We start from the raw sequence: 20,670 nt of genomic DNA on the forward strand, positions 1-20,670 counted from the left end.
CCCATGCCATGCCACTCGTCCAAAGCAGCACATGTACGGGCAGCCGGTTTAGCTTCTGTCACAAATCGCTGACTGTCGATGGCACTCTGTCTGTCACGCACCGTCTACCCAGACGGCCGCCCGCTTTGGACGAAATCATGGCAGAGAGACAGCCGGCACACCTCTACCGTACGGCAGTATTGGGAGCCCAGAAGCATGTGCCTCTCCCGCACACCATGTTCTAAATCTCACCGGCGCATAGTCACGGCACTGCTCACCCGCCTACTGGTAGAATCCCCCTCCAAGTCCCAAGTTGTCTCTGGGCTGCCTCCCGTTGAACATCCACTCGGGATGCCCCCCCGGCGACCCCAAGCCTTTCCACGAGCCGCAGTCCCAAAGTCGAAATTCAAACTTCCATTGCATTATGGCCCAGAATCTCGAGAAGAAGAAAAAAAACCAATACAATTGTGGCGCTGTGCCTTGGAGGTGACGTATGCGGGGCATTCTCTCTCTTGTGAGCCAATTGTATTCTCTCCCATTCTTCTCTCATTTTTGCCCATATTATATTCCGTAGTCCATCCCGAGCATCTCCCGTTTAGTCAATCTGCTTGGATTTGCTGGCGTGTAATTGGCTGCACTTGATTAGCTCTCCATCTCTCTGTCTCCAGCCGCATACCAATGAAGTACCCCAGGCCTCACCAGCAACATCAACGTCGCATGTACTCTGCGCCTTAGTCCGACGATCCAAAGCTGAGGATGCCGGGTCTGATAGCACGAGCCTTTTTCTTGAGCCGGTTATCCCGTACGAATCGTAAAGGCTACCCTGGCTCAAGATAGTTTCCTTCGTCTTGCGTTGTCTAGTGGTCTCCAAGCCATTGAGAAGTGGCAGGAAGACGTATCGTATCTGAACGCGTCGGTAGGTGTCTAGGCTAGAAGAAGAAAAGGACAGACAGACAGGAAAGACCTCATACAGTTGCTTCTATTCAGGAGGTGGGTATAATGTTACAACATGGGTGCTGTACAGATATGGTTACAGATCTGACCGGAAGGGTTTCCCCCTTTCTACGATCTCTATGGTACAAACCGGTCGCGTACGACTCACTCGGAACCAATGTCCATCTCGTGAATCTTCCAGGTGCCGTCCACCCACGGGCGCTTCTCGCCCAAGAAGGCGACTCTCTCCTCCTCCTTGGCGAGGGCCTCGACAATATACTTTTGCGCCACCTCGCGCACCTGGTCCTTGGAGACGTCAAGCAGCTGCTCGCGGCGCGTCTGCTTCATCTCCTCTGTGATGCCGGACGTGAACCGGCCCATGCCCTCCGAGTTGACCGACTGGGGCGCGTCGACGCCCTGGAACACGGAAATCTTGGCCTCCTCGAGGTCGCGGTCCGCCCACGCCTTGTCCGCGGCCCAGCGGCCGGCGTTGCGCATGATGGAGAGTGTGTTCTGCGGGTTGGGGTCGCGGTACGAGTAGAACCCAAAGAGGCCGTCCAGTCCCCTCGAGTACGCCCCGCCGCCGTAGGCGCCGCCCTTTTCGCGGATCTCGTGGTGGAGGTGCTTGTGCGTGAGGAGCTGCGCCAGGATCTGCAGCGGCGCGCCATCGGCATGCGTGTACGAGACGGTGGGCACCGCCAGCGAACCGTAATAGACCTGGTACGGTAACGGGAAGAAGGACTTGATGTTCTTCTGCAGCGTCGCTGGCTTCTGGGTCGACGGCAGGGGCAGGTCCTTGGGGAGGGTCGACATGAAGCTAGTCAGGGCGTTGAGGTTGGCGCCCGTGCTCTCTGCCCCGCAGGTGAGCGCGGTGCGGAAGTTACCACCGGCGAGCGCGATTTTCTGGATCTGCTTGAGCTTGTCAATGACGTCCGCCAGACCATCTGTTTCGGGACGATTGGCAAGCGACGTGACGAGCTTGACCTGCGAGAGGCCGCCAATCTGCTGTCTGAACCAGGCGTTCCGCGTGAGTCCGGCTTCCGCGAACCCGCGGGCGTACTGGTGGCCGGATGAGGCAATATCGTTGACCACGCCGTCGGCAGATGCCTGGAGCAGCTGTCTGATGCGCAGGGCGGCCTCCGGGCTGTCGAAATCCGTGTCTTGCACGAGCTTGCGCAATATGTCAAACATAACGGGGACGTTTCTGTCCAGCGCCATGCCCGTAAACATCAGCCCCTCGCTCGCCTGGTGGAAGTCGGTGGGCGAGGGCGTCGAGTGGTACCCGACAGACACGCCTCCCGTCTTGAGCTTGATCAGGTCCTCGAGCTGCTCCATGGACATGTCCTTGGTGCCGAGCCGCATGATGCTGTCGGAGAAGAGGGGGATTAACTCTCTGAGCTCGTCTGGCAGGTTCTCCAGGCTGTTGATGGCTCTGAAGTAGGTGAGGCCGTTAGTCGGGGCCTCGCGCCACTGGATCTTGACGCCGTTGGCCGTCTCGTCGCGCACAACCACGGGCTCCTTGCTTCGGGGGATGTCCTTGACGTGGACCGTCGGCAGACAGCTCAGGTCTTCCGTGTTGGACTTGCCCTGCTCGACGAGGAGGTCCAGCTCGCGCTGCTCAAACTTCTTGCGGGCCGCCTCGTCGCCGCCAGCTTCCTGGGAAGCCTGCTTGATCTTGGACGCCAGCCTCTCCTTCTCCTCGCGCGCGAGGTCTTCGCTAAACGTGGTTGACGGCGACATGGTGAAGGACAGGGTGTTGTCGTTCAACAGGTACTTGTCAATCAGGCTTTCCAGGTACCCGCCCTTGGCGAGCGCAGTCTCAAAGGCCGAAATGGTGTCGTTCCACGCCAACGAGTCAAAGGGGTCGACGCCCGTGAACCACTTGGGCTTGAGTCTGTGGAGCATCGACATGCCAAAGTTGGCCGTCTTGTGCTTCAACGCCAGCTCCAGCTGGTGGAGGGATCCGTCAATCTTTGTTCTGTCGAACCCCTTTTGCCGGACTTCCTGGAGGATGCGCTGAACTTCGGCCTTGAGCTTGGGCACGTCGGCCTCCTGGACGCCGGTCAAGCCGATGGAGAAGATGCCCAGTTTGGCGGAGCTGTCGTAGCCGGCGTTGGGGCTAAAGTCTGTGCCGAGACCGGCCTCGATCAGCCCGCGGTACAGGGGAGATCCGTAGCCGTCCATCAACAGAGTAGAGAGCAGCGCCAGGGAAAAGGACTCGACAACGTCGGACGAGTCTCCCATGATCCACGAGACGGACGTCTTGTACTGCCTGTCGGGGTCTACCAGGGGGTCGAGAGGGCCCTTCACGGTGACCTCCCTAGGCCCGGAGGCCAGATTGATCGGCTGGTGAATCGTCTTGTCCTCCTGTATCCTCTCGAACGCGCTGAGCTGGGCGTTGACCTCTTGCAGGTGGTCCGACAGGGGCATGTCTCCGTACGTGAACAGCTTCGCGTTGCTCGGGTGGTAGTGCTCCGCGTGGAACTTGCGCAGCTGCTCGTACGTTAGGTCGGTGATCTTTTGCGGGTCGCCGCCAGAGTTGTTGATATCGGGGAAGATGTGGTCCTGGAACCGAATGTAGAACAGGTAGCCGGCGTCCGACATCTGGCCCTTCATCTCGTTGTAGACGACGCCCTTGAAAACGAGGTCGCTCTCCTCGCCGTTGGCCGCCTGCGGGTTCTCCGGTCCGATGCGCCATCCCTCCTGGGTGTAGTCGGACTCCTTGAGCAGCGGATGCAGTGTCGCGTCCATGTATACCGACATGAGGTTCTTGAAGTCCTGGGAGTTGGTTGTCGCAAACGGGTAAAATGTGTGGTCCGATGCCGTGAAGGCGTTCATGAAATTGGACAGCGTCCTCGGCAGCATCTTGAAGAAGGGATCGCGAATGGGATATCTAGATGGTCAGCAGGGTAAGGCATGTAGGGCACAGTGAACACACCTCTGACTGCCGCACAGCGTGGTGTGCTCCAGGATATGGGGCACACCCGTGTCGTCGGGAGGGTTCGTCTTGAAGCCGATGGAGAAGACATTGTTGCTGTCGTCGCGGGCAATGTGTAGGTAGTCTGCGCCAGTCTTGTCGTGTTGCAGGTGAAGAGCCGTCAGCTCCAGCTCCGGCACGTGCTTTGTCCTCAGGAGTGTGAAGCCATGGAGCTTGTCGCCGGGCTTGGGGTACTGGGAGAGCTCGGTCACGGCTTTCTTGGCCGTGTTGACGGCGTTGCGCAGCATGTTGACGAGTGGGAGTTGTTTGCAGAGGATCAGAGCCTCATTCCGGAGGGAGAAGAAGATGGGAGCTTCGTTCTAAGAATGACTGAACGGCCTACGGTCGAGGAGCCACTGTGGAGCGGGAGGCGATTCGCAGCTTTCGGCCGGCTTCTGGCTGGAAATTTTTAGGCGTTGTCGGCGCTGGCCTGCCGCTATTCGTCATCACACAGGGCATGTGGGGTCCGCATTCACCAAAACGCTCTCTGAGGCACTACCGGGTCAGTGGGCCTGGGCCTGCGTAACGCATTAACGAGCAGCTAACACGGTGCAACCGACAACAGCGACGCCGCCCGGTAGATTGGCACGTCGTCCGCTAGGCAAGTACCTCCATCGCCCTTTCTCCAGGTGCACTTTATTCTCCTCCCTTCCACGCCCGCCAACGGAAATTGGGAAATCGCGAATTCCAAAAGGCGACCAGTGGGATCGTGGGCAATTCGTTTTCTTACTGCGGACTCTACCCGACATATCGGCATCCGGATTGATTATCCGTACTTGGACCTTTGCCGGCCCTGACCCAAGGTACTCGACGGGTAGGTACGAACGAGGCCTGCAGCAAGTCTCTCCTCCACCCGTTTTTCTCGAGTACAGTGGCATTTCTAATGCGCACGCCTGAACCACGCAGACACCACGCTACCTACCACACCCTAAGGCACCTCACCCTAGCCCGTCGTTCCGTCCAACGTCGAAAATCTGCAAAGGAGGTCAATGAAGGGGAAACCGACGACGAGAGCACACGAACCGACTGCTGGCTCCGAACATTGCGGTTGAGACTGCCGCGGGGAAACCAGGGACCCGACTTGACGCCCACGACGACTCGTTTTTGCGACGCCGACCCGCTCGATCGATCGAACTCGGATGCGAATTCGTCGCCGACAACACGGAAGGAACACATACAACCGCTACCCCTCCTGCCCGCCGAGTAAATGCCCCTCAGCCAGGCCGACGCCGACATGTCCAACGGTCAAGATGGTCACGCCCACCCGCCGGCGTCCCTGAAGAAGGGAAAGCAGAAGAAGGCGGTCGACTCGAACGAGTCTGCAAAGCTGCTCGCGCAACGCATCTCGCAGCTAGAGCAAGAATCAGCTGGAGAGAAGGATCAGGAAGCTGAGATTGGTGCGTACCGCCTCCCATCGTGCCTTACCCCTCCTGGAGGCCGGAGGGGCCGAGTCGCGCGTTTGCCCAAGTCTGCGTAGGTCATGGCCACGATGATCACGGTCACGGTCACGGTCATGGTCATGATCAGGCGCAGGTGGGAGCCTCTCGTGCCGGCGGTTCGTGGGGTTCTATTTCTGCAGTGGCGGGGCTAACGGCAACAGAGCGCGAGGTCAAGCGTGCGAACCGCGATTTGGCCCAACAGGTGGCAAAGATGAGCGATCTGCAAAAGATTGAGCACCTCACCCGTCGGTCCAGCGAACTGCTAGCCGACATGCGCCGTGTGGAGCGCGAGAACCAGAAGAACAAGAAACGTGGAGACGCCCTGCAAAAGGAGAAGGATGCGAATCGCACCGAGCTCAGCAAGACGGTCGGCCTGAAGGAGAAGCTCGAGAAGCTCTGTCGCGAACTGCAGCGGGACAACAACAAGTACAAGGTTTGCGGCCCCCCTTGGCCAGCGGACGGGGCACGGCTGACCTTGTGTACCTAGAACGAGAACAAGACCCTCCAGGACAACCTGAAGCACAACAGCTCTGCGTACGATGAGAAGCACGCGGCCCTGCTTGCCAAGCTGGAGGGGATTCAAGAAGAAAAGGACCATCCGCGGAAGCAGGTTGTGGACATGAGCGTTGACACCTTGTATGTCACTTGCCGTCGTTGTTGCGCTGGACTAACCCCTTGCAGATTCAAGAATCGGTTCAAGTCCTTCATTGAGCAGTACGAGTTGCGTGAGCTGCACTTCCACTCCACGATGCGCACCAAGGAGCTGGAGGTGCAATACAACATGGCGCGCTACGAACGAGAGAAGAAGCTCGCAGAGGCCGAGTCGACGAGAGCGCGGAATCTCCAGGCGCAGGTTCAGACCTTTACCAAGACGGAGACGGAGCTTCGGAATCAACTCAACGTCTACGTGGACAAGTTCAAGCAGGTATGATGACTGATGAAAAGTTGCAGAGGTTTGGGCTGAGCTTTTGCTGACAGATCAAGGTTGAGGACACGCTCAACAACAGCAACGACCTCTTTCTCACGTTTCGGAAGGAAATGGAGGACATGTCCAAGAAGACGAAGCGGCTGGAGAAGGAGAACGAGACGATGAAGCGCAAACACGAGGCGACGAATGCCAACATCATCCGCATGGCCGAGGAGCGCGAGGACTGGCGCAAGAAGGCGGCCGAGGCGATCAAGAGAGCCGAGAAGCTTAGAAGCATTATCGAGCAGATGCAGCAGCAGGGCCGCAAGGTTCCGCCCGGAGCAGCGGCGACACTGGAGAGTTGCTACTCGGACAGCAACGGCCACATGGACGGGGACGGCAGCGACTACTCGGACGACGAGGAGGAGGAGGGCGAGGAGGATCCGAGCGAGTTTGACGATGATACGGAGGAGGAGCCCCAGCCTGGAGAGCCAGAACCCCCCAGACCCTACGGTCCAGAGAGACCACCAGTACCCCAAGCTGCAACGAACGGCCACTAGGAATCCGGACAGAGCGTTTCGGGGGCTACACCGGTGGGGCCTGCGTTCGATGCCCAGTCCACCAGCGAGACGGCCGCCATCTTGCCCATGTGGCATCACAAGAAGAAGCACGTGTCTCTCAAGCAGAAGACTGGCCGTGTTCTTTCACGAGTCGGGCAGTTCTGCCAGGCAAAGATGAATGCGCTGTTGTCGGTCTTCTCTTAGGACCTTTGTGCGCTGCATTCTTGGCCTGGCACTCATTGACCTCTTTCAATGGGTTTGGCTGGCACGAGGGGCATGGCCGTCATGATTTCTACGAGCAAACAAGCACAGGGGTTGAGATGATGATGGTCCTTGGCAAGCTCTGTCTAGATTAGCAGCGTTCGGCGTCTGTAGTGGTTCGGAATACAATCAATCTCCACGTGCTTTTGTTTGGCAGAGTTTACAGAGTCTCGGGGACTGTACCCCAAAGTCAAATGTTGCGAGGCCCAAAGTTTATAAATGACGATGCATTCCCGATACCTTGAAGGGGTGACGTCGATCTCCAGGGGTCTCACCAGAGGCTAAGCCACAGTTGGTCAGCAACCTGGCGGGAGGTCTGCAATTTCCCCGGATCCACAAAGTCAATCCCACCCAAAGGTGCCTTGGGGGTGCCTTATCCGTCCGGAAAGTCTGCGATAAGGGGCTACCAGCCACAGATAGTGCCACCGCACCTGCCATGGCCCATGGACCTTGACAATCCGAAAGTCCACTGCACTGGGCTTGCATCAGCACCCGCACCCGCAGCTGCAGCGAACCCCAAGGGCCCCCGAGGGAGTGCCACCCTGACTGCCTACGCCTACGCCTGCGCCTGCGCCCGCGCCCGCGCCCGCGCCCGCGCCCGCCTGCTGCAACCAGCGGAATGTTGAGCCCAACTTTTGACAGCTGAGGTGAGGCTGCCTTTTGTTTCCGGCGCACTTGAAACCAACCGTTACTCGCCCAATCCACGTCCCATGGCTCCCTTCGCCTCTGGACTTTTCTTCAACTGAATATCCATCACCAGCAATTCGATAACGAGGGCCTCGACATTTGCCCTTTGCTTGCACCCCGGGTCGAGGCCGCGCCGATCGTTTAAAAATCCGCTTCCTTCCCTTTGGTTCCCTTCTTGATGCCCGCGACGTCATCCCTCGACACCCTGCAGCAGCCATCACCACCATGGCCTTCTTGGAGGACCCGCGGCTGCGCCAGCGATGGAACCAAATCTCCCACAACGCCGGCGAGGTGACGGAGAACGCCGCCGCCGGCATCTGGAGCTTCCAGCATCACTACATCAACCCGTGTCTCGCCTCCCTCGCCGCCTCCCTGGAGCAATGCGCCAACCCGTGTCTCGGCGACCGCGAGGAGCGGGCGAGGAGGCGACGGGAACGAGATCGCGCGGGCGGGAGGGCCGAATACAGCTTCGACTTTTACGACGACTGGTACGCCGAGGACCAGGACGGAGGGTTCCTGGGCGGCTGGGGCAACGACGACTGGGACCGCCTGCTCGCGGGCACGGGGTCGCAGCAGAAGAACAACACGGGGGGCGGCGAGGTGCAGCAGGATCAACCGAAACGAAAACGCGGCATGAGCTACGGCACGCGGGGTAGAGGGAGCAAGGCGCTCGAGTCCGATCCGACGGTGATCCCCAGCACGCAGCCCATTGGGTTCCTGGGCAAGCTGCCGTGGAAGCTGGGCAAGACGCTCCGCTACAAGCCGAGCGCGGCGGATTTGCAGGATCACCCGCGGCAGCACGGCGAGATGGGCATGGGCGAGACGGAGCCGCTGCTTGCGCACGATTCTGATGACGACGATGATAACGACGGCCACGACGTCTTCCAGAGCCGGACCGCCAAGACTAGAAATCGCAGCGGGACGACGGGGTCCGGGGTGTCGTCGGATTCGTACCGGTCACGGGGCGACTTGTTCCCCAGCGACGGCGAGGGTGAGGAGGACGCCGTGCCGTTTGACGACGAGTTCATGGTCCTGGACAAGGTCCGAGACGACCGCAGCAGCAGTAGGACAAAGGCGAGCAAAGGCAAGCGGCGGGCCGACGGACGGCCCATATCGCGGACGGTGTCGAGGGCGACGATCGATTCCAGCCATTCCATGCTCAGTCCCAGCGTGCGGCGGAGCTCGACGAGCGGACCCACGACGCCGGATACGCCCGTCGCGCCGTCCATGGAGGCCTCGATGGAGGAGCTGCAGAGGGAAGAGGAGCGCATCAGGAGAGAGGAGGACGACGAGGTCGAACGCAAGCGGCAGGCGGCGCTGCAGCTTGCGTTGGAACGGGGGCTGCACGAAGCTGGGGAGGAGCCGACGTCCGAGGAGCGGGCAGCGTCCGAAGTGGATTACGCCAAAAGTGACGAGGTGGACTACGTGTCAGACTCTCCGAGTCAAGGATCGCCGCCGAGGTCTACGCACGGCGACGACGCGCCCGTCATCCGGTCCACCACGCAAGAGCAGTACATACGGACCAAGGAGTTCGTCCCGGCGCGTCTACCGAGCTTTCGATAGACCAGAGTGCCCAGGAGACGTGTACCACGTGGGTCTTATTGTATACTAGTTGGGCGACGCCAACGATAATCATGTCATAACGATACCAATGCAGGGAGATGAGGGCAGCATTCCAATAGAAGCGGTGCACGGCGCGGCGCACTCGATTTGTTTTTTTTCCCCCTTCGTGCCGTGATGTCGTGACTGCTGGGCCTGTTGTCCATGACGGAAGGACGGTCGGACGGAGGACGGAGCAGAGAATGGCCGACTCACATGCCGCTGTGGTTGCCCGTTTCAGGCCGCTCGGGGGCCGGAGGTAGGGGTCGGGGTCACGGGTGGGCGAGCTGCTGTCCCAACAAGGCAATTGCCTCGGTGTGAATTCCCCGCAAAGAGCTCCCCCCCAATCGCCCCCAACCCCACACTCTTCACCCCGGATTTACCTAGGTGCTTCGGCACGACTGCTCGACTACTAGCTCCAGGCGTGTCATTGAGCTCCCTTTTATTCCCAACCTCTTGGCTGTTTGTTGCGCTTTCTTCATTTGTACATCACTTTACGCTTCTTCTATGCGCCATTTGCCAACTTGAGAACCAGAGAGCGAATACCCGCACAACTCCTCGCCAAGACCAGTGTAAGACAGACCACAGTCAAGATGGCACCCTCCGGCCCCATCACGACACCCATAACCCAGCTCCTGGGCATCCAGCACCCGATCCTCCTCGCCGGCATGGCCCGCACCTCGGGCGGCCCCCTAGCAGCAGCCGTCTCCAACGCCGGCGGCCTAGGCGTCATCGGCGGCTTCCAGTACACCCCCGACCAACTCCGCGAGATCATTGCCGAGATGAAGGCGAACTTCAAGTCCCCCGACTTGCCGTTCGGCGTGGACCTCGCGCTGCCGCAGGTCGGCGGGAACGCGCGCAAGACGAACCACGATTACACGGGCGGCAAGCTCGACGAGCTCATCGACATCACGATCGCCTCTGGCGCGCGGTTGTTTGTGAGCGCGGTGGGGGTTCCCCCCAAAGAAGTGATTGAGAGGTTGCACGCGGCGGGGATTTATGTCATGAATATGGTCGGGCATCCGAAGCACGCTGTGAAGGCGCTGGATTTGGGGGTGGATATTATCTGCGCGCAGGGGGGCGAAGGGGGCGGACACACGGGAGACGTGGCGAACTCGGTGCTCATCCCCGCGGTGGTGGACGTCGCGAGGCGGTATAAGCCGCCCATGCTCAAGGGGTCCACGGCGTTGGTGATCGCCGCGGGCGGGATGTACAACGGCCGCAGCCTGGCGAGTTCGCTGATGCAGGGGGCCGTCGGCGTGTGGGTCGGCACGCGGTTCGTGGCGAGCGTGGAGGCGGGTTGTAGCCGGGAGCACAAGGAGGAGGTGGTGTCGTGCGGGTTCGAGGGGACGGAGAGGACGCTGGTGATTAGCGGGCGGCCGTTGAGGATGAAGACGAATGAGTATATCCGCGGGTGGCACGCGCGGCCGGAGGAGATTAAGAGGTTGACGGAGGGCGGGACGGTGCCGATTGAGCATGATTTCGAGCAGGGGCGGGAGGACATTGAGATTCCGCATCTGATGGGGCAGGTTGCGGGCGCGATTGATAGGATTCAGCCGGCGGGGGAGATTGTGGAGGAGATGGTGAAGGAGGCGGCTGAGCAGTTGAGGCTCGGGGAGGTTTATCTTGGACGGAGTAAGCTCTGAGGGTTTGTAGGATGGTGTACGAGTTTAGAATCAAGAAGATTGACTACATGGAAATGGGTATTGTGATGTCGTGTCGATGGATCATTACGCTTCGTCCTCCGTCTCCGTTATTGTCTCTGCCTCTGGAGCTCAGATGAACTCCCCCACGCGGATCCGCGTCTTCCCCCACCCCTCGGCCAACTCTCTCACTTCTTCCCCTATTCTATCCGCCTCCTCCTTCGAGTACCCAAGCCGCAGCTGAACCTCCTCGGGCGTACACAGCTCCCGGATCTCAGGAAGCGGCGCAGGAATCCTGCTGCCTGTCTTCGTCCCGCTCAGCACCAGCGTCAAGGTCTCCAACCCAGCCCGGTACCGACACTTCAACCACGAACCCGGGTTCCGAAACGGCTCCTCGCACACGACAATGACGTGCCTCGCCCCGCGAACAGGGAATCCGCCGCCACCCTTGCCCTCCACGACGGCAATGCTGTCCCGCAAGAAATCGATGTAGATCCGCCTGTCGCCCCAGGTGTTTAGCCGGACGAGTGTATACCGCCGCAAGGCCTCGTACCGCGCCTCACGGTTCACTGCAAGTAAAGTCGGGTTCGGCGCATGTGTTGCGAGGAGCGTCCGCGGGTGGTCGCAGGCGTGCTGCCAGATTTTGAGGCGGAGCTCGGCTGGCAATCGGGAGAAGGGGTGGAAGGTGTGTTCGGGCCCGTGGACCTGAAGACGCAGGCCCTCGAGGTGGTTGGAGAGGCTCGCTGTTGTGCGGTGGGCTTCCGTGGTGAGGACGGAAGTTATTGTCTGGGTGAAGTGGGCGAGGAAGACGAAGGGAAGGAAGGGGAGAGGCATTTCGCAGGTGGGACGGCTTGTTGCCTCCCGTTTGAGCTTTTGGGTGAGGGACATTGTGAATTGAGGTGCGGGTTTGCCGTGAGGTTGCTATTTGTATGTTTGAATAGGGGCTCCGATGTTTCCGACCTCCTATTTTCGTACGTGGTCCTCGCGGCGGGTCGTCAGCGCGAAAAGGGGCGGGCCTTCTCCTTAAGACTATTCAGTCCGGCAGGTCAAACTTCAATGGCTAGCGGGAATGTCGACAAGCGGGTAGAGAGATCGCCGACTTTGTCTAGAAAGCGACCCGGTGGCTTTGTTGATGAACCCGGGGCTGCGGTGCTGCCGGCGCAGAATCAAGCCACCAAAAGAATAGCCAAACGGCAATACGCTGCTTTGGTGGATTCCGGTCTAGATTTGCGCACCTGATTGTCGTCTTTCCGCGGAAACTGTGGGAGCAAGTGGCTGGTGGGCTCGTTCTTTGAATCAAGTATGTCCAGACGAAGTTAGTGCCGGAGGCTGGTGAGCGGCCTTCCTTTGTTCTGGTGGAGAGGGCCACTGAATGGGCGGCAGAGATTTTGTAATCTTTGGGCGAGGGATGAGGCGCGCGCTGGCGAGCGATGCCGAGGTGATGAGTCCTATTTGTATTCTAAGTTGACTTGATGGTGTTGCAGTGTCTCGGATAGGATAGATGGATCGATCTGATCTGGGCACTTGCATGGCGAGGCGCGGAAGGCGTGGTTACACGTCAACTCACGCCATCACTGTGGCGTTCTCGATGTCTGCTTCGATGTAAAGGAGTCTCGTACTTTGCCTGCGTCCGGCATGAAAGGTCCGTCGCAGAACAGCCGCCATCCTGAAGAACTCCTTCGTGGCAACCCTGTATTCGATGACCGCCATAGGCTTCTGGGTGAGGTGGAGGGGTTCGCTTGCCTGGATGGCAAAGGTCACGCCAAAGAAACGTCAGACTGTCTCAGACACTTCTGTCTCGCCGTTGCAGCTGACTGGATTTCGGTGGTTGGCAGACTGGGAACGTCGACCCCAGGGAGCGGTTCAAACGGCCTGTATCTGAGTCACCCGAGACAGGGCCAGCATCATCGGCATTCCAGTTCGACGACACATGGCGATTCCAAAGCTTGGCTGTTCAAGACATATGTGCCGGGGTCGTAACTTCGATTGCGATGCTACGAAGCATGTGAAGGCGTGGATGTCCAAGACGAGTTTGGGCCTTGGGATTTGGTTCTGGTGCGGCAAGGGGCAGATGTGCTCGGAGGCGATTAAATGCTCTTGCAGAGTCTCAGATGCCTTGGTGTGGACAGGTGTGCTCCCCCTCTCCCGCCAGATCGTAGGATGCCCTGATGATCCGCCGTCCGAGGTTGTTTGGACGCACCGCACATCTTCAACTTGTCCAATAGTCGGAATTCCCGTAGTCTAATTAGAAATTGCTTTCCAAGTGATGACGACCAAAGCCAAAGCCTGCGGTTCAAGTTTCCGGACTCTGGGGATGCCCACAAAGATTAGCGAGAACCAGACGCAGAATGGGGGCAGCATAATTTCACGCACCTAGGCTTCCAAGAAGCTGTGCCATCTTTCATCGTTCCAGCGAGCAGCTTTTCCATCCATAGTTGGTTTCCTCGTAGCTCTGGACTCTGGACACGAGATGTACGAGGGGTCCAACTGCACAAGGTTCGGCTGAGGATCCTGTATAAATCTCATGAGAACTGCATTGACTGCTCGAATCCCTTTCCCCATAGTCTCTGTTGTTGTGTTTGAAGACGTCTTGTTCTCTGTTGACGAGGGGTCGGTCTGCTGCCATTTCTTGAAGATCTATGTTGTGTTTGTTGATCCAAGGACCGAAGTCTCCGTGATATCGTCGCTCGGCTCTGCTTGGCCATGTTCAAGGTTTATTCGTAAGGTGAATAGTTCAAGGACGCCTGATGGTCCAAAGTCGGTGTGTCTTGTGATGGCGGAAATACTCCCACTTCTTGGCCGAGAAATGGGCCCTAGACAGCCATACACATTGACGACGATGGCTAGTCAATACACGCGCTGTCTCTCGCCAAACGACGTCGCTAACGCGACTTGTAGAGGGGACTTTTGCGTTTGTTCCTGGCAACTGAAGTAGACGCCTTTATAGGAGACGGAACAGATTCGCACCCGTCATTGAATAGGGGCCAAGAGTGACTCGTTCCTTCCCTCTGCCTACGTCTCTCCTTCCTTTTCAGCACGCAGCCAAACCCTCTCGCTTATAAAATCCACCAGCGGCATCGGAATCTCTTCCATCTTTCCTCTCCGCCACAGAGAATATTCAGCGAACCATCTTCATTACAAGACCTGCCACCTTCGTCTCAGTAAAATCTAATCGTTCAAATTCACCCCCCGTTCCAAATCAGACTGCTCGAATCATCACCATGTCTGTCACCAGCGGCACGTCCAGCAGGCCTCTGATCCGCAAGCCGGCCCCCCATGAGGCCGTCTTCTGTAGCGTCTGCAGCCGGAGATTCCCCAGCTTCGAGGAGCTGATGGGACACAAGCGCATGTCGATGCTGACCGAAGGAACCCACATCCACTGCGCCGTGTGCACCCGCGACTTCAACAGCCAGGACGCCTTGAACAAGCATCTTCTGGAGGTGAGTGCAACCGGATCTCCAGCACTGAACATGGACTAATGAGAACAGGCACACCCTCAGGAGCAGAGCCTCACCTGCCCCGGCTGTCAGAAGAAGTTTGTCCGGTTGGCTGGGTGGATGAGACACCTCGAGCATGACGACTGCCCGGGAATTCGTCGCGCAGACGTCGACCAGAACCGCGCAAAGAAGCTCACCTTTTCCCACGAGCTCGAGAAGCGCAGCGGCTCCCAGTTCGGAGACTACTTCCCCGTGTCCCACCCCAGCGTCCAGTCCGCCTTCGAGGCGCAGTCCAACCTCGATGCCGTATCCACTGTGGACGCGCAGTCCGAGTTCGACGACAAGGCCTACATGGCCCATCCGTCCTTCTTCAAGCCCCAGGACTTTCCCAATCTGAAGGATGTCGCTGAGAGCCTGGAGAGCATCCAGCAGTCGGACGATGGCAAGAAGACAGTCGTGGACGACGTGAATAATCCGTCTCACCGGCTCTTCGATCCTAGAAAGTACTACAACACCCTCACGCGCAAGTACAAGTGTCCGCAGCCGTCCTGCAAGTTCGTGGCCCCTTCCCTAACCGCATGGCAAGATACTGACACCAGAACAGGAAGACATTCCCCAACAGCGGCGCTCTCATCACCCACATGAAGTCAGCGGCCTCGCACTACAATGCCAAGCTGCAGTGCCCCGGCTGTCTGCGCTACTTCAGGGATGCGTCGTCCTTGACCGCCCACTCCGAGTCGGAGTCGACCCGATGCAGCATCCGCAAGTCCGAAAACTACCGCTCCTACCTTGACCAGCTCACCGGAGGCATGGCGGACCTCGGCGCCAAGCACAAGGACGGTACTGTTAAGTATGAGGTCAGCACGGAGGCCGTCGTCAAGTTCGCTCCGTCTCGGATGGCCAGAACGGCCACGGAGGATTACATGGCACAGCAGGAGGCCGATCGTCAGGAGGACTGGGCTCGCAACAATATTGTCTGGTAGGGGTTTATTGGGGAGATGCCATCAGCGAGTGGTAGCGAAGCACGTTTAGGTATCCAAGTACGGATAGAAGAACGAAAATCAAGAGTCTAGCGGGCAAGAAGCTCGTCCACGAGGTGTCGTCGCAAAACCGTGCCAATTTTCCCCACACTGTATGCCCCGCCAACACTTTACGCGCCATCCCACCAAGACGCGCTCGTCGCGTCCCACCTGAATGTTCCGTCGTCAAACTTCCCGGCGCTCAACTTCACGGCACGTACAACAGCACCAGAAACAATGGCGGAAGCGGAATTGAAGGAGTTCTTCACCTCGGGAGACAAGGCTCTTGAGCCTGAAGTTCTCACCGAACTGCAGTCCCTATTGCGCCTGCACGACCTGTCCGCCGAGGACCTCTTTTACAAATGGGAGTCCTTCTGCATCAAGATGGACATGGACGCCATGAACCCCGACATTGTGCACGTGCGAAACTTCAAAAAGGATATCCAGGACGCACTGGAGAAGAGCAACCGACAGCAGACGCACATTAAGACGGAGAAGCGCAGTCACGGCACCCCGCGAGCCGGAAGAGGCGGCGGCGACGTCTTTGGCATGCTGGATGGACTGGTGCCCAGTACGCCGGCTTCAGGGAGGCTGAACAAGCCGAGCAGTCTGCGGAAGAAGACGCATGAGACGCCGACAATGTCGCGGGTCAAGGCCGAGATCCCCTCGAGCTCGCCAGACTACAAGGGCGCCTCCAAGATGGAGGAGCAGCTCAACGCAATGTCACTGTAGGAACGCAGGCCCTACACTTCACACAGACACTGACGATGGCAGACCCAGCTCGTTCAACGACCGACAGAACGCCGGCGAGACGGTGGAAGTGCTTAACGACCACCTCGACGCTCCCGAGCCGCCAATTTGCCCGTACCCCGAACCCCGCATCAAGTTGACGGCGGCGTCAGACCAGAAGAAGCTGGCGTACAAGCCCCTGGCGATGAAGTTGTCAGAGGCGTCGGAGATCCTCGATGACAGGATAGACGAGTTTATGCACATCATCCAGGACTACCACAAGCTGGACTTTTCAGAATTCGGCAACGCGGCGAGCCAGAGCACGACAGAGGTGATTGCCGTGGGACGCATCGCCTCGGATGCGCCAGAGGGAAAGCTGAACGCGGCGTCACTGGTGCTAGAGATGTCGAGGCGGGTGGGCGGTGGTCTGCGAGCGCCCCTTAACATGCGCAACAAGGGGTACAGCTTCTTCCCCGGCCAGATTGTGGCCCTCAGGGGCATCAACACCTCGGGCAACGAGTTTGTCGTCGAGGATGTGCTTGAAGTGCCTCTTCTGCCCAACGCGGCTTCGACGCCGGCCGCACTGGCTGCGCACCGCGAGAAACTACGAGGCGACCCCGACGCCATGGACACCGACTCAGACCCGGCGCCCCTCAACATTCTCTACGCCTCCGGCCCGTACACGGCAGATGACAACCTCGACTTTGAGCCGCTGCACGCCCTCTGCGACCAAGCCGCCGACACGTACGCGGACGCACTGGTGCTGACGGGGCCGTTCATCGACAGTGAGCACCCTCTAATTGCGATAGGCGACTTTGACCTCCCCGAGGAAGCCGTCATCGAGCCGGACACGGCCACCATGTCGACCGTCTTCAAGTACATGTTCTCCCCGGCCCTGAACCGCCTCGTGTCCGCCAACCCCAGCATCACCATCCTCCTCGTCCCCTCGGTGCGCGACGTCATCGACAAGCACGTCTCGTGGCCGCAGGACTCGGTCCTGAAGAAGGAGCTCGGCCTCCCCAAGACGGCGAGGATCGTCACCAACCCGATGACGCTGTCCGTCAACGAGATGGTCATGGGCATCTCGTCGCAGGATATTCTCTGGCAGCTGCGACACGAGGAGCTCGTTGGCGGCCGCCCCGCCGATCCGTCGCTGTTGTCGAGGCTTAGCAGGTACCTGTTGGAGCAGAGGCACTTTTTCCCGCTCTTCCCGCCGACGGACCGCCAGAAGCTGCCCAAGACGGGCACCGAGGAGGGCATCCCGCCTGGTGCCATGCTGGATCTTAGTTATTTGAAGCTGGGCGAGATGGTCAACGTTCGCCCTGATGTGCTCGTGGCGCCCAGCTTCCTGCCCCCGTTTGCCAAGGTGAGTCTGTCGACTGTATACTGTGGGATCATACTGACAATGTTAGGTCGTCGAGAGCGTCCTCGTGATTAACCCGGGCTACCTATCAAAGAGACGCGGCGCCGGCACGTACGCCCGCCTGACGCTGTTCCCTCCCAAGGCCGACGCGGGCCAGTCCGCGGCCGTGGTGAGCCACGGCGTGTTTGAGCGCGCGAGGGTGGAGATTAAGAAGATTTGAAGCGCACCTGCATGACGTTTACGATGGCAAAGGGTTTTCTTTCAAGGCCTCGGAGTTTGGTTGGGAGGGTATATTCAGCATGCGCTCGTAGTGAGCCTGATCAGGATACGCTTCTTAATACATTTTGCAATGACGACCTGTGTCTGTTCTCTTTTGATGGATTTATCTAGAGTCCACGCGCCTCCGCTTGTCGCTGTCGTAGCGCTCTCTCTCGCGCGACGGGCTGCGCTTCCGCCTGTCCCTGTAGTCGTCCCGCGAGTCGCGGCGCGGCGACCTCGACCTCGACCGATCTCGACGGCGGTAGTCGTCCCAGTCTCTACGCCGGTCATCTCTATCGTCGCGATACCTATCACGATCACTTCTACCACCAGCTGAAGGCGCCTTGCGGTCACCCAAGGGAATGGCGTTGGCACCGTTAACCTCACGATCATTGTCCGGCCGGAATCGCTCGTCCACATCCCTATCGAAGCCGCCTCTCCTCCGGTCACCACCACCACCCCCGCCACGCCGGTCATCGAACTCGCCCCATCGTCCGGTATCCTCGCTCTTGAGATCCTTGTACTTTGTCCCGCCCTTGCGTCCCAACTTCGTCATGTCGCGCTTCTGCAGATATTCCGGCAGCGCGCTGCGATCCTTGACATCATCCGCAATACGCATGCCCATGAGATCGCGCTTATCGAGCCCGTACGCCTTCGCCTCCTCGCTGTAGAACGCGCCCTTGTGGTAGTACTTTTGTAGATACGACATCTTGCCCTTGGCGTCCTTTTCGTCCTGCTGCGCGGCAATCTTGTCCGCGTCCTCGGCGTCGCGCTCCTCTTGCGTGAGGTTCTGCCGCCTCTCGCGCTCGGCGTACTCTGCTTCCTGCTCGGCGATGCGGTCGCGCTCGCGCTTGACGCGCTTGAGCTCGCGGAGGCGCCAGGCTGCGAGTTCGGCCTCCGGGTCGAGGTCGTCTGTCGTGTCGACGTCGGAGCCCGAGGCCTCGTCGTCGTCCCAGTGCTTTTTGCCGGCGGCGCGGGCGGCGAGGTCCTTTGCGATTTGTTCTTCGACGAGGGCGTCGGCGGCGGCTTTGCGGCGTGCTTCTTCTTCTGCCTGGCGCGTCTCGTCGTCTTTGGTGGACGACTGTCCTTTGGCGGCTGCCGCTGCTGCGTTGCGCTGGTTCTTTGGGATGAATTTGGGTCGGATCATAAGGCGGCGGGGTGCTTCTTCTTCGCTGCTGCTTTCCTCATCGCTGGAGCTTTCTTCTTCGCCTTCATCGTCATCTTCTCCCTCTTCCTCTTCTTCTTCTGTGACGAAACCTTCTTCCGCAGCGAGCCGCTCCGCTTTCTCGCGCGCTATCCTCTGGTTCTCCTTGTCCTGCGCCTCGCGCCTCCGTTCGTCGAGGTTGACTTTGCTGACGTTGCTCGCGATCTTGGCTGCGCTCGATGCCTTTGGCGGCGGCTTGATCGCGCGGGCCTTGCTTGTGTCGTCGTTTGCCTTTTCTTCGTCATCGCTCGCGTCCGATTCTGATGAGTCCTCTTGGGGGACGGCCTTGCCGGGGAAGTAACGTCCCGGCTTGACCGGGTTCGCGGTCATGCGCTTGGGTGGCATCTTGTGGTTTGTGTGGATGGCGTGGATGGTGAATCGGATGACGTCCGGCAGAAAATCGAGGCTGCAAGGTACGGCACCTCAGGTCCCCTGGCGGAGGGACGGAACTGCACAAGTGTTTCCCCGCTGGGTGGCCCTGTAAGTTTAGCGTTTTTAGTGGACCTGGCGCTGTCGCAGAGCTTTTGGCCCCTCCAAGACGTCTAAATTTGTGACCGACTGAGGCAGAAGGGCGGCATGCACTTTGCGTCGAGGCTTTCGAAAACTTTCAAGGACCTGCATGCAGAATGGTCATCATTGGGTATCTATCATGAGTCTCATAGCCCGAGGACCACCTCTCTGGGCAACCTGAACCGAAACTGACAACGGACTACAAAATCTCCTCGTCGAAATCGTCGTTTGCTGGGGGAGGTGCCGGCACAGCAGCAGCTGGCGCAGACGCAGCGGCGACATCATCATCAGCGCCGTCCATCTCCTCGTCTGTCTCCCAGCCCTTACCAGCAGCCACCTCGACGGTCCTGCTCTTCGTCTGCCTCTGCTCCACCTCGGAATCCTCCTCGTCGGGGAACTTCTTGGCCGCAATGGCCCCCTTATTGATGTCCTCCCACTGCTTGCTCCGCGTCTGGACCCTCCGCGCCCTGTCCTTGCTCTTCTCCGTCTTGGTCGAGGTCCGCCCCATGATGGCCTCGGCGCGGTCCGCCGCCTTTTCTTTCCTCTCCTTGGCCTTGGCGCTCATCTGCGCCTTGCGGTTCTTGGTCTTCTTGGACACGCCAGAGTTGTGCTGGGCGTTGAGGACCGACGGCCGGAAGTCGGTCGCGGCGGCCGGGGCCTTGACTTCCTTGAGAGACTTGTCGGTGTCGATGTCGACGTCCGTCGCCCGCCTTGCGGCTCTCGAGTGGAGCGAGGGTTCTGCTTATGTTAGAAAGATGTCATAGTAAAAAGAGAGACTGCAGGCTCACGTCTGTTCTTCTTGGATGCGCCCATCTTTGCGATCGTATCGAGTTCTGTGGTGTAGACTGCACCGCCAGACTCGCCGCGGTGTGGGGGATATAAAATTCCTTATCGACCTGCACGCTATCTTATCACGATAAGCGGGGCGATCACAAGCCTTGGGGCCGCGCTCTGACCAATCCTTGTCGCAGCGTTGCCCCTGTGGAACCCCTGGTCCCGCTCAACTTTGGCATCTTTCCTTCTAGCACTGCCGCGACGCCTCAACACCATCCGTGCAGACATTCCAGAGCCTTACTCACTCACAACCACTTAATCAGCGAGCATCGCCACGACTGGACACGTTTCGAATCGTCTTCTCGACATGGCAGCGCGTGGCCTCTCCGAT

General features: G+C 59.1%; 8 protein-coding genes across 8 annotated transcripts; 4 read left to right on the forward strand and 4 right to left on the reverse strand.

The window, feature by feature from the left end:
* Positions 1–1,077: 1,077 nt before the first annotated feature.
* On the reverse strand, positions 1,078–4,137 carry CCOS01_00597 (peptidase M16C associated; the record flags this gene model as incomplete). The annotated part of the gene is made up of 2 exons (XM_060448794.1): positions 1,078–3,805; positions 3,851–4,137. 2 exons carry the CDS (start codon positions 4,135–4,137, stop codon positions 1,078–1,080), a joined length of 3,015 nt encoding a protein of 1,004 aa, XP_060320232.1.
* A 959-nt stretch (positions 4,138–5,096) lies between these two features.
* Positions 5,097–6,795, forward strand: CCOS01_00598 (myosin-like coiled-coil protein; the record flags this gene model as incomplete). The annotated part of the gene is made up of 5 exons (XM_060448795.1): positions 5,097–5,286; positions 5,367–5,761; positions 5,816–5,964; positions 6,010–6,253; positions 6,307–6,795. 5 exons carry the CDS (start codon positions 5,097–5,099, stop codon positions 6,793–6,795), a joined length of 1,467 nt encoding a protein of 488 aa, XP_060320233.1.
* Positions 6,796–7,968: 1,173 nt separating this feature from the next.
* CCOS01_00599 (uncharacterized protein) lies at positions 7,969–9,306 on the forward strand (the record flags this gene model as incomplete). Its single annotated transcript, XM_060448796.1, has 1 exon — positions 7,969–9,306. One exon carries the CDS (start codon positions 7,969–7,971, stop codon positions 9,304–9,306), a length of 1,338 nt encoding a protein of 445 aa, XP_060320234.1.
* A 629-nt stretch (positions 9,307–9,935) lies between these two features.
* Positions 9,936–10,988, forward strand: CCOS01_00600 (2-nitropropane dioxygenase; the record flags this gene model as incomplete). Its single annotated transcript, XM_060448797.1, has 1 exon — positions 9,936–10,988. One exon carries the CDS (start codon positions 9,936–9,938, stop codon positions 10,986–10,988), a length of 1,053 nt encoding a protein of 350 aa, XP_060320235.1.
* Positions 10,989–11,117: 129 nt separating this feature from the next.
* CCOS01_00601 (uncharacterized protein) lies at positions 11,118–11,873 on the reverse strand (the record flags this gene model as incomplete). Its single annotated transcript, XM_060448798.1, has 1 exon — positions 11,118–11,873. The coding sequence occupies one exon, from the start codon at positions 11,871–11,873 to the stop codon at positions 11,118–11,120; it is 756 nt and encodes a 251-aa protein (XP_060320236.1).
* Positions 11,874–14,206: 2,333 nt separating this feature from the next.
* On the forward strand, positions 14,207–17,753 carry CCOS01_00602 (DNA polymerase alpha/epsilon subunit B; the record flags this gene model as incomplete). Its single annotated transcript, XM_060448799.1, has 6 exons — positions 14,207–14,425; positions 14,474–14,976; positions 15,027–15,401; positions 15,519–16,169; positions 16,222–17,536; positions 17,583–17,753. The coding sequence occupies 6 exons, from the start codon at positions 14,207–14,209 to the stop codon at positions 17,751–17,753; spliced, it is 3,234 nt and encodes a 1,077-aa protein (XP_060320237.1).
* A 162-nt stretch (positions 17,754–17,915) lies between these two features.
* CCOS01_00603 (micro-fibrillar-associated protein 1) lies at positions 17,916–19,340 on the reverse strand (the record flags this gene model as incomplete). The annotated part of the gene is made up of 1 exon (XM_060448800.1): positions 17,916–19,340. The coding sequence occupies one exon, from the start codon at positions 19,338–19,340 to the stop codon at positions 17,916–17,918; it is 1,425 nt and encodes a 474-aa protein (XP_060320238.1).
* Positions 19,341–19,704: 364 nt separating this feature from the next.
* CCOS01_00604 (uncharacterized protein) lies at positions 19,705–20,318 on the reverse strand (the record flags this gene model as incomplete). Its single annotated transcript, XM_060448801.1, has 2 exons — positions 19,705–20,243; positions 20,294–20,318. 2 exons carry the CDS (start codon positions 20,316–20,318, stop codon positions 19,705–19,707), a joined length of 564 nt encoding a protein of 187 aa, XP_060320239.1.
* Between the last annotated feature and the right edge of the window lie 352 nt (positions 20,319–20,670).

Source organism: Colletotrichum costaricense (genome assembly GCF_030867565.1).
Source record: "Colletotrichum costaricense strain IMI 309622 chromosome Unknown Scaffold_1.1, whole genome shotgun sequence".
NCBI lineage: Eukaryota > Fungi > Ascomycota > Sordariomycetes > Glomerellales > Glomerellaceae > Colletotrichum > Colletotrichum costaricense.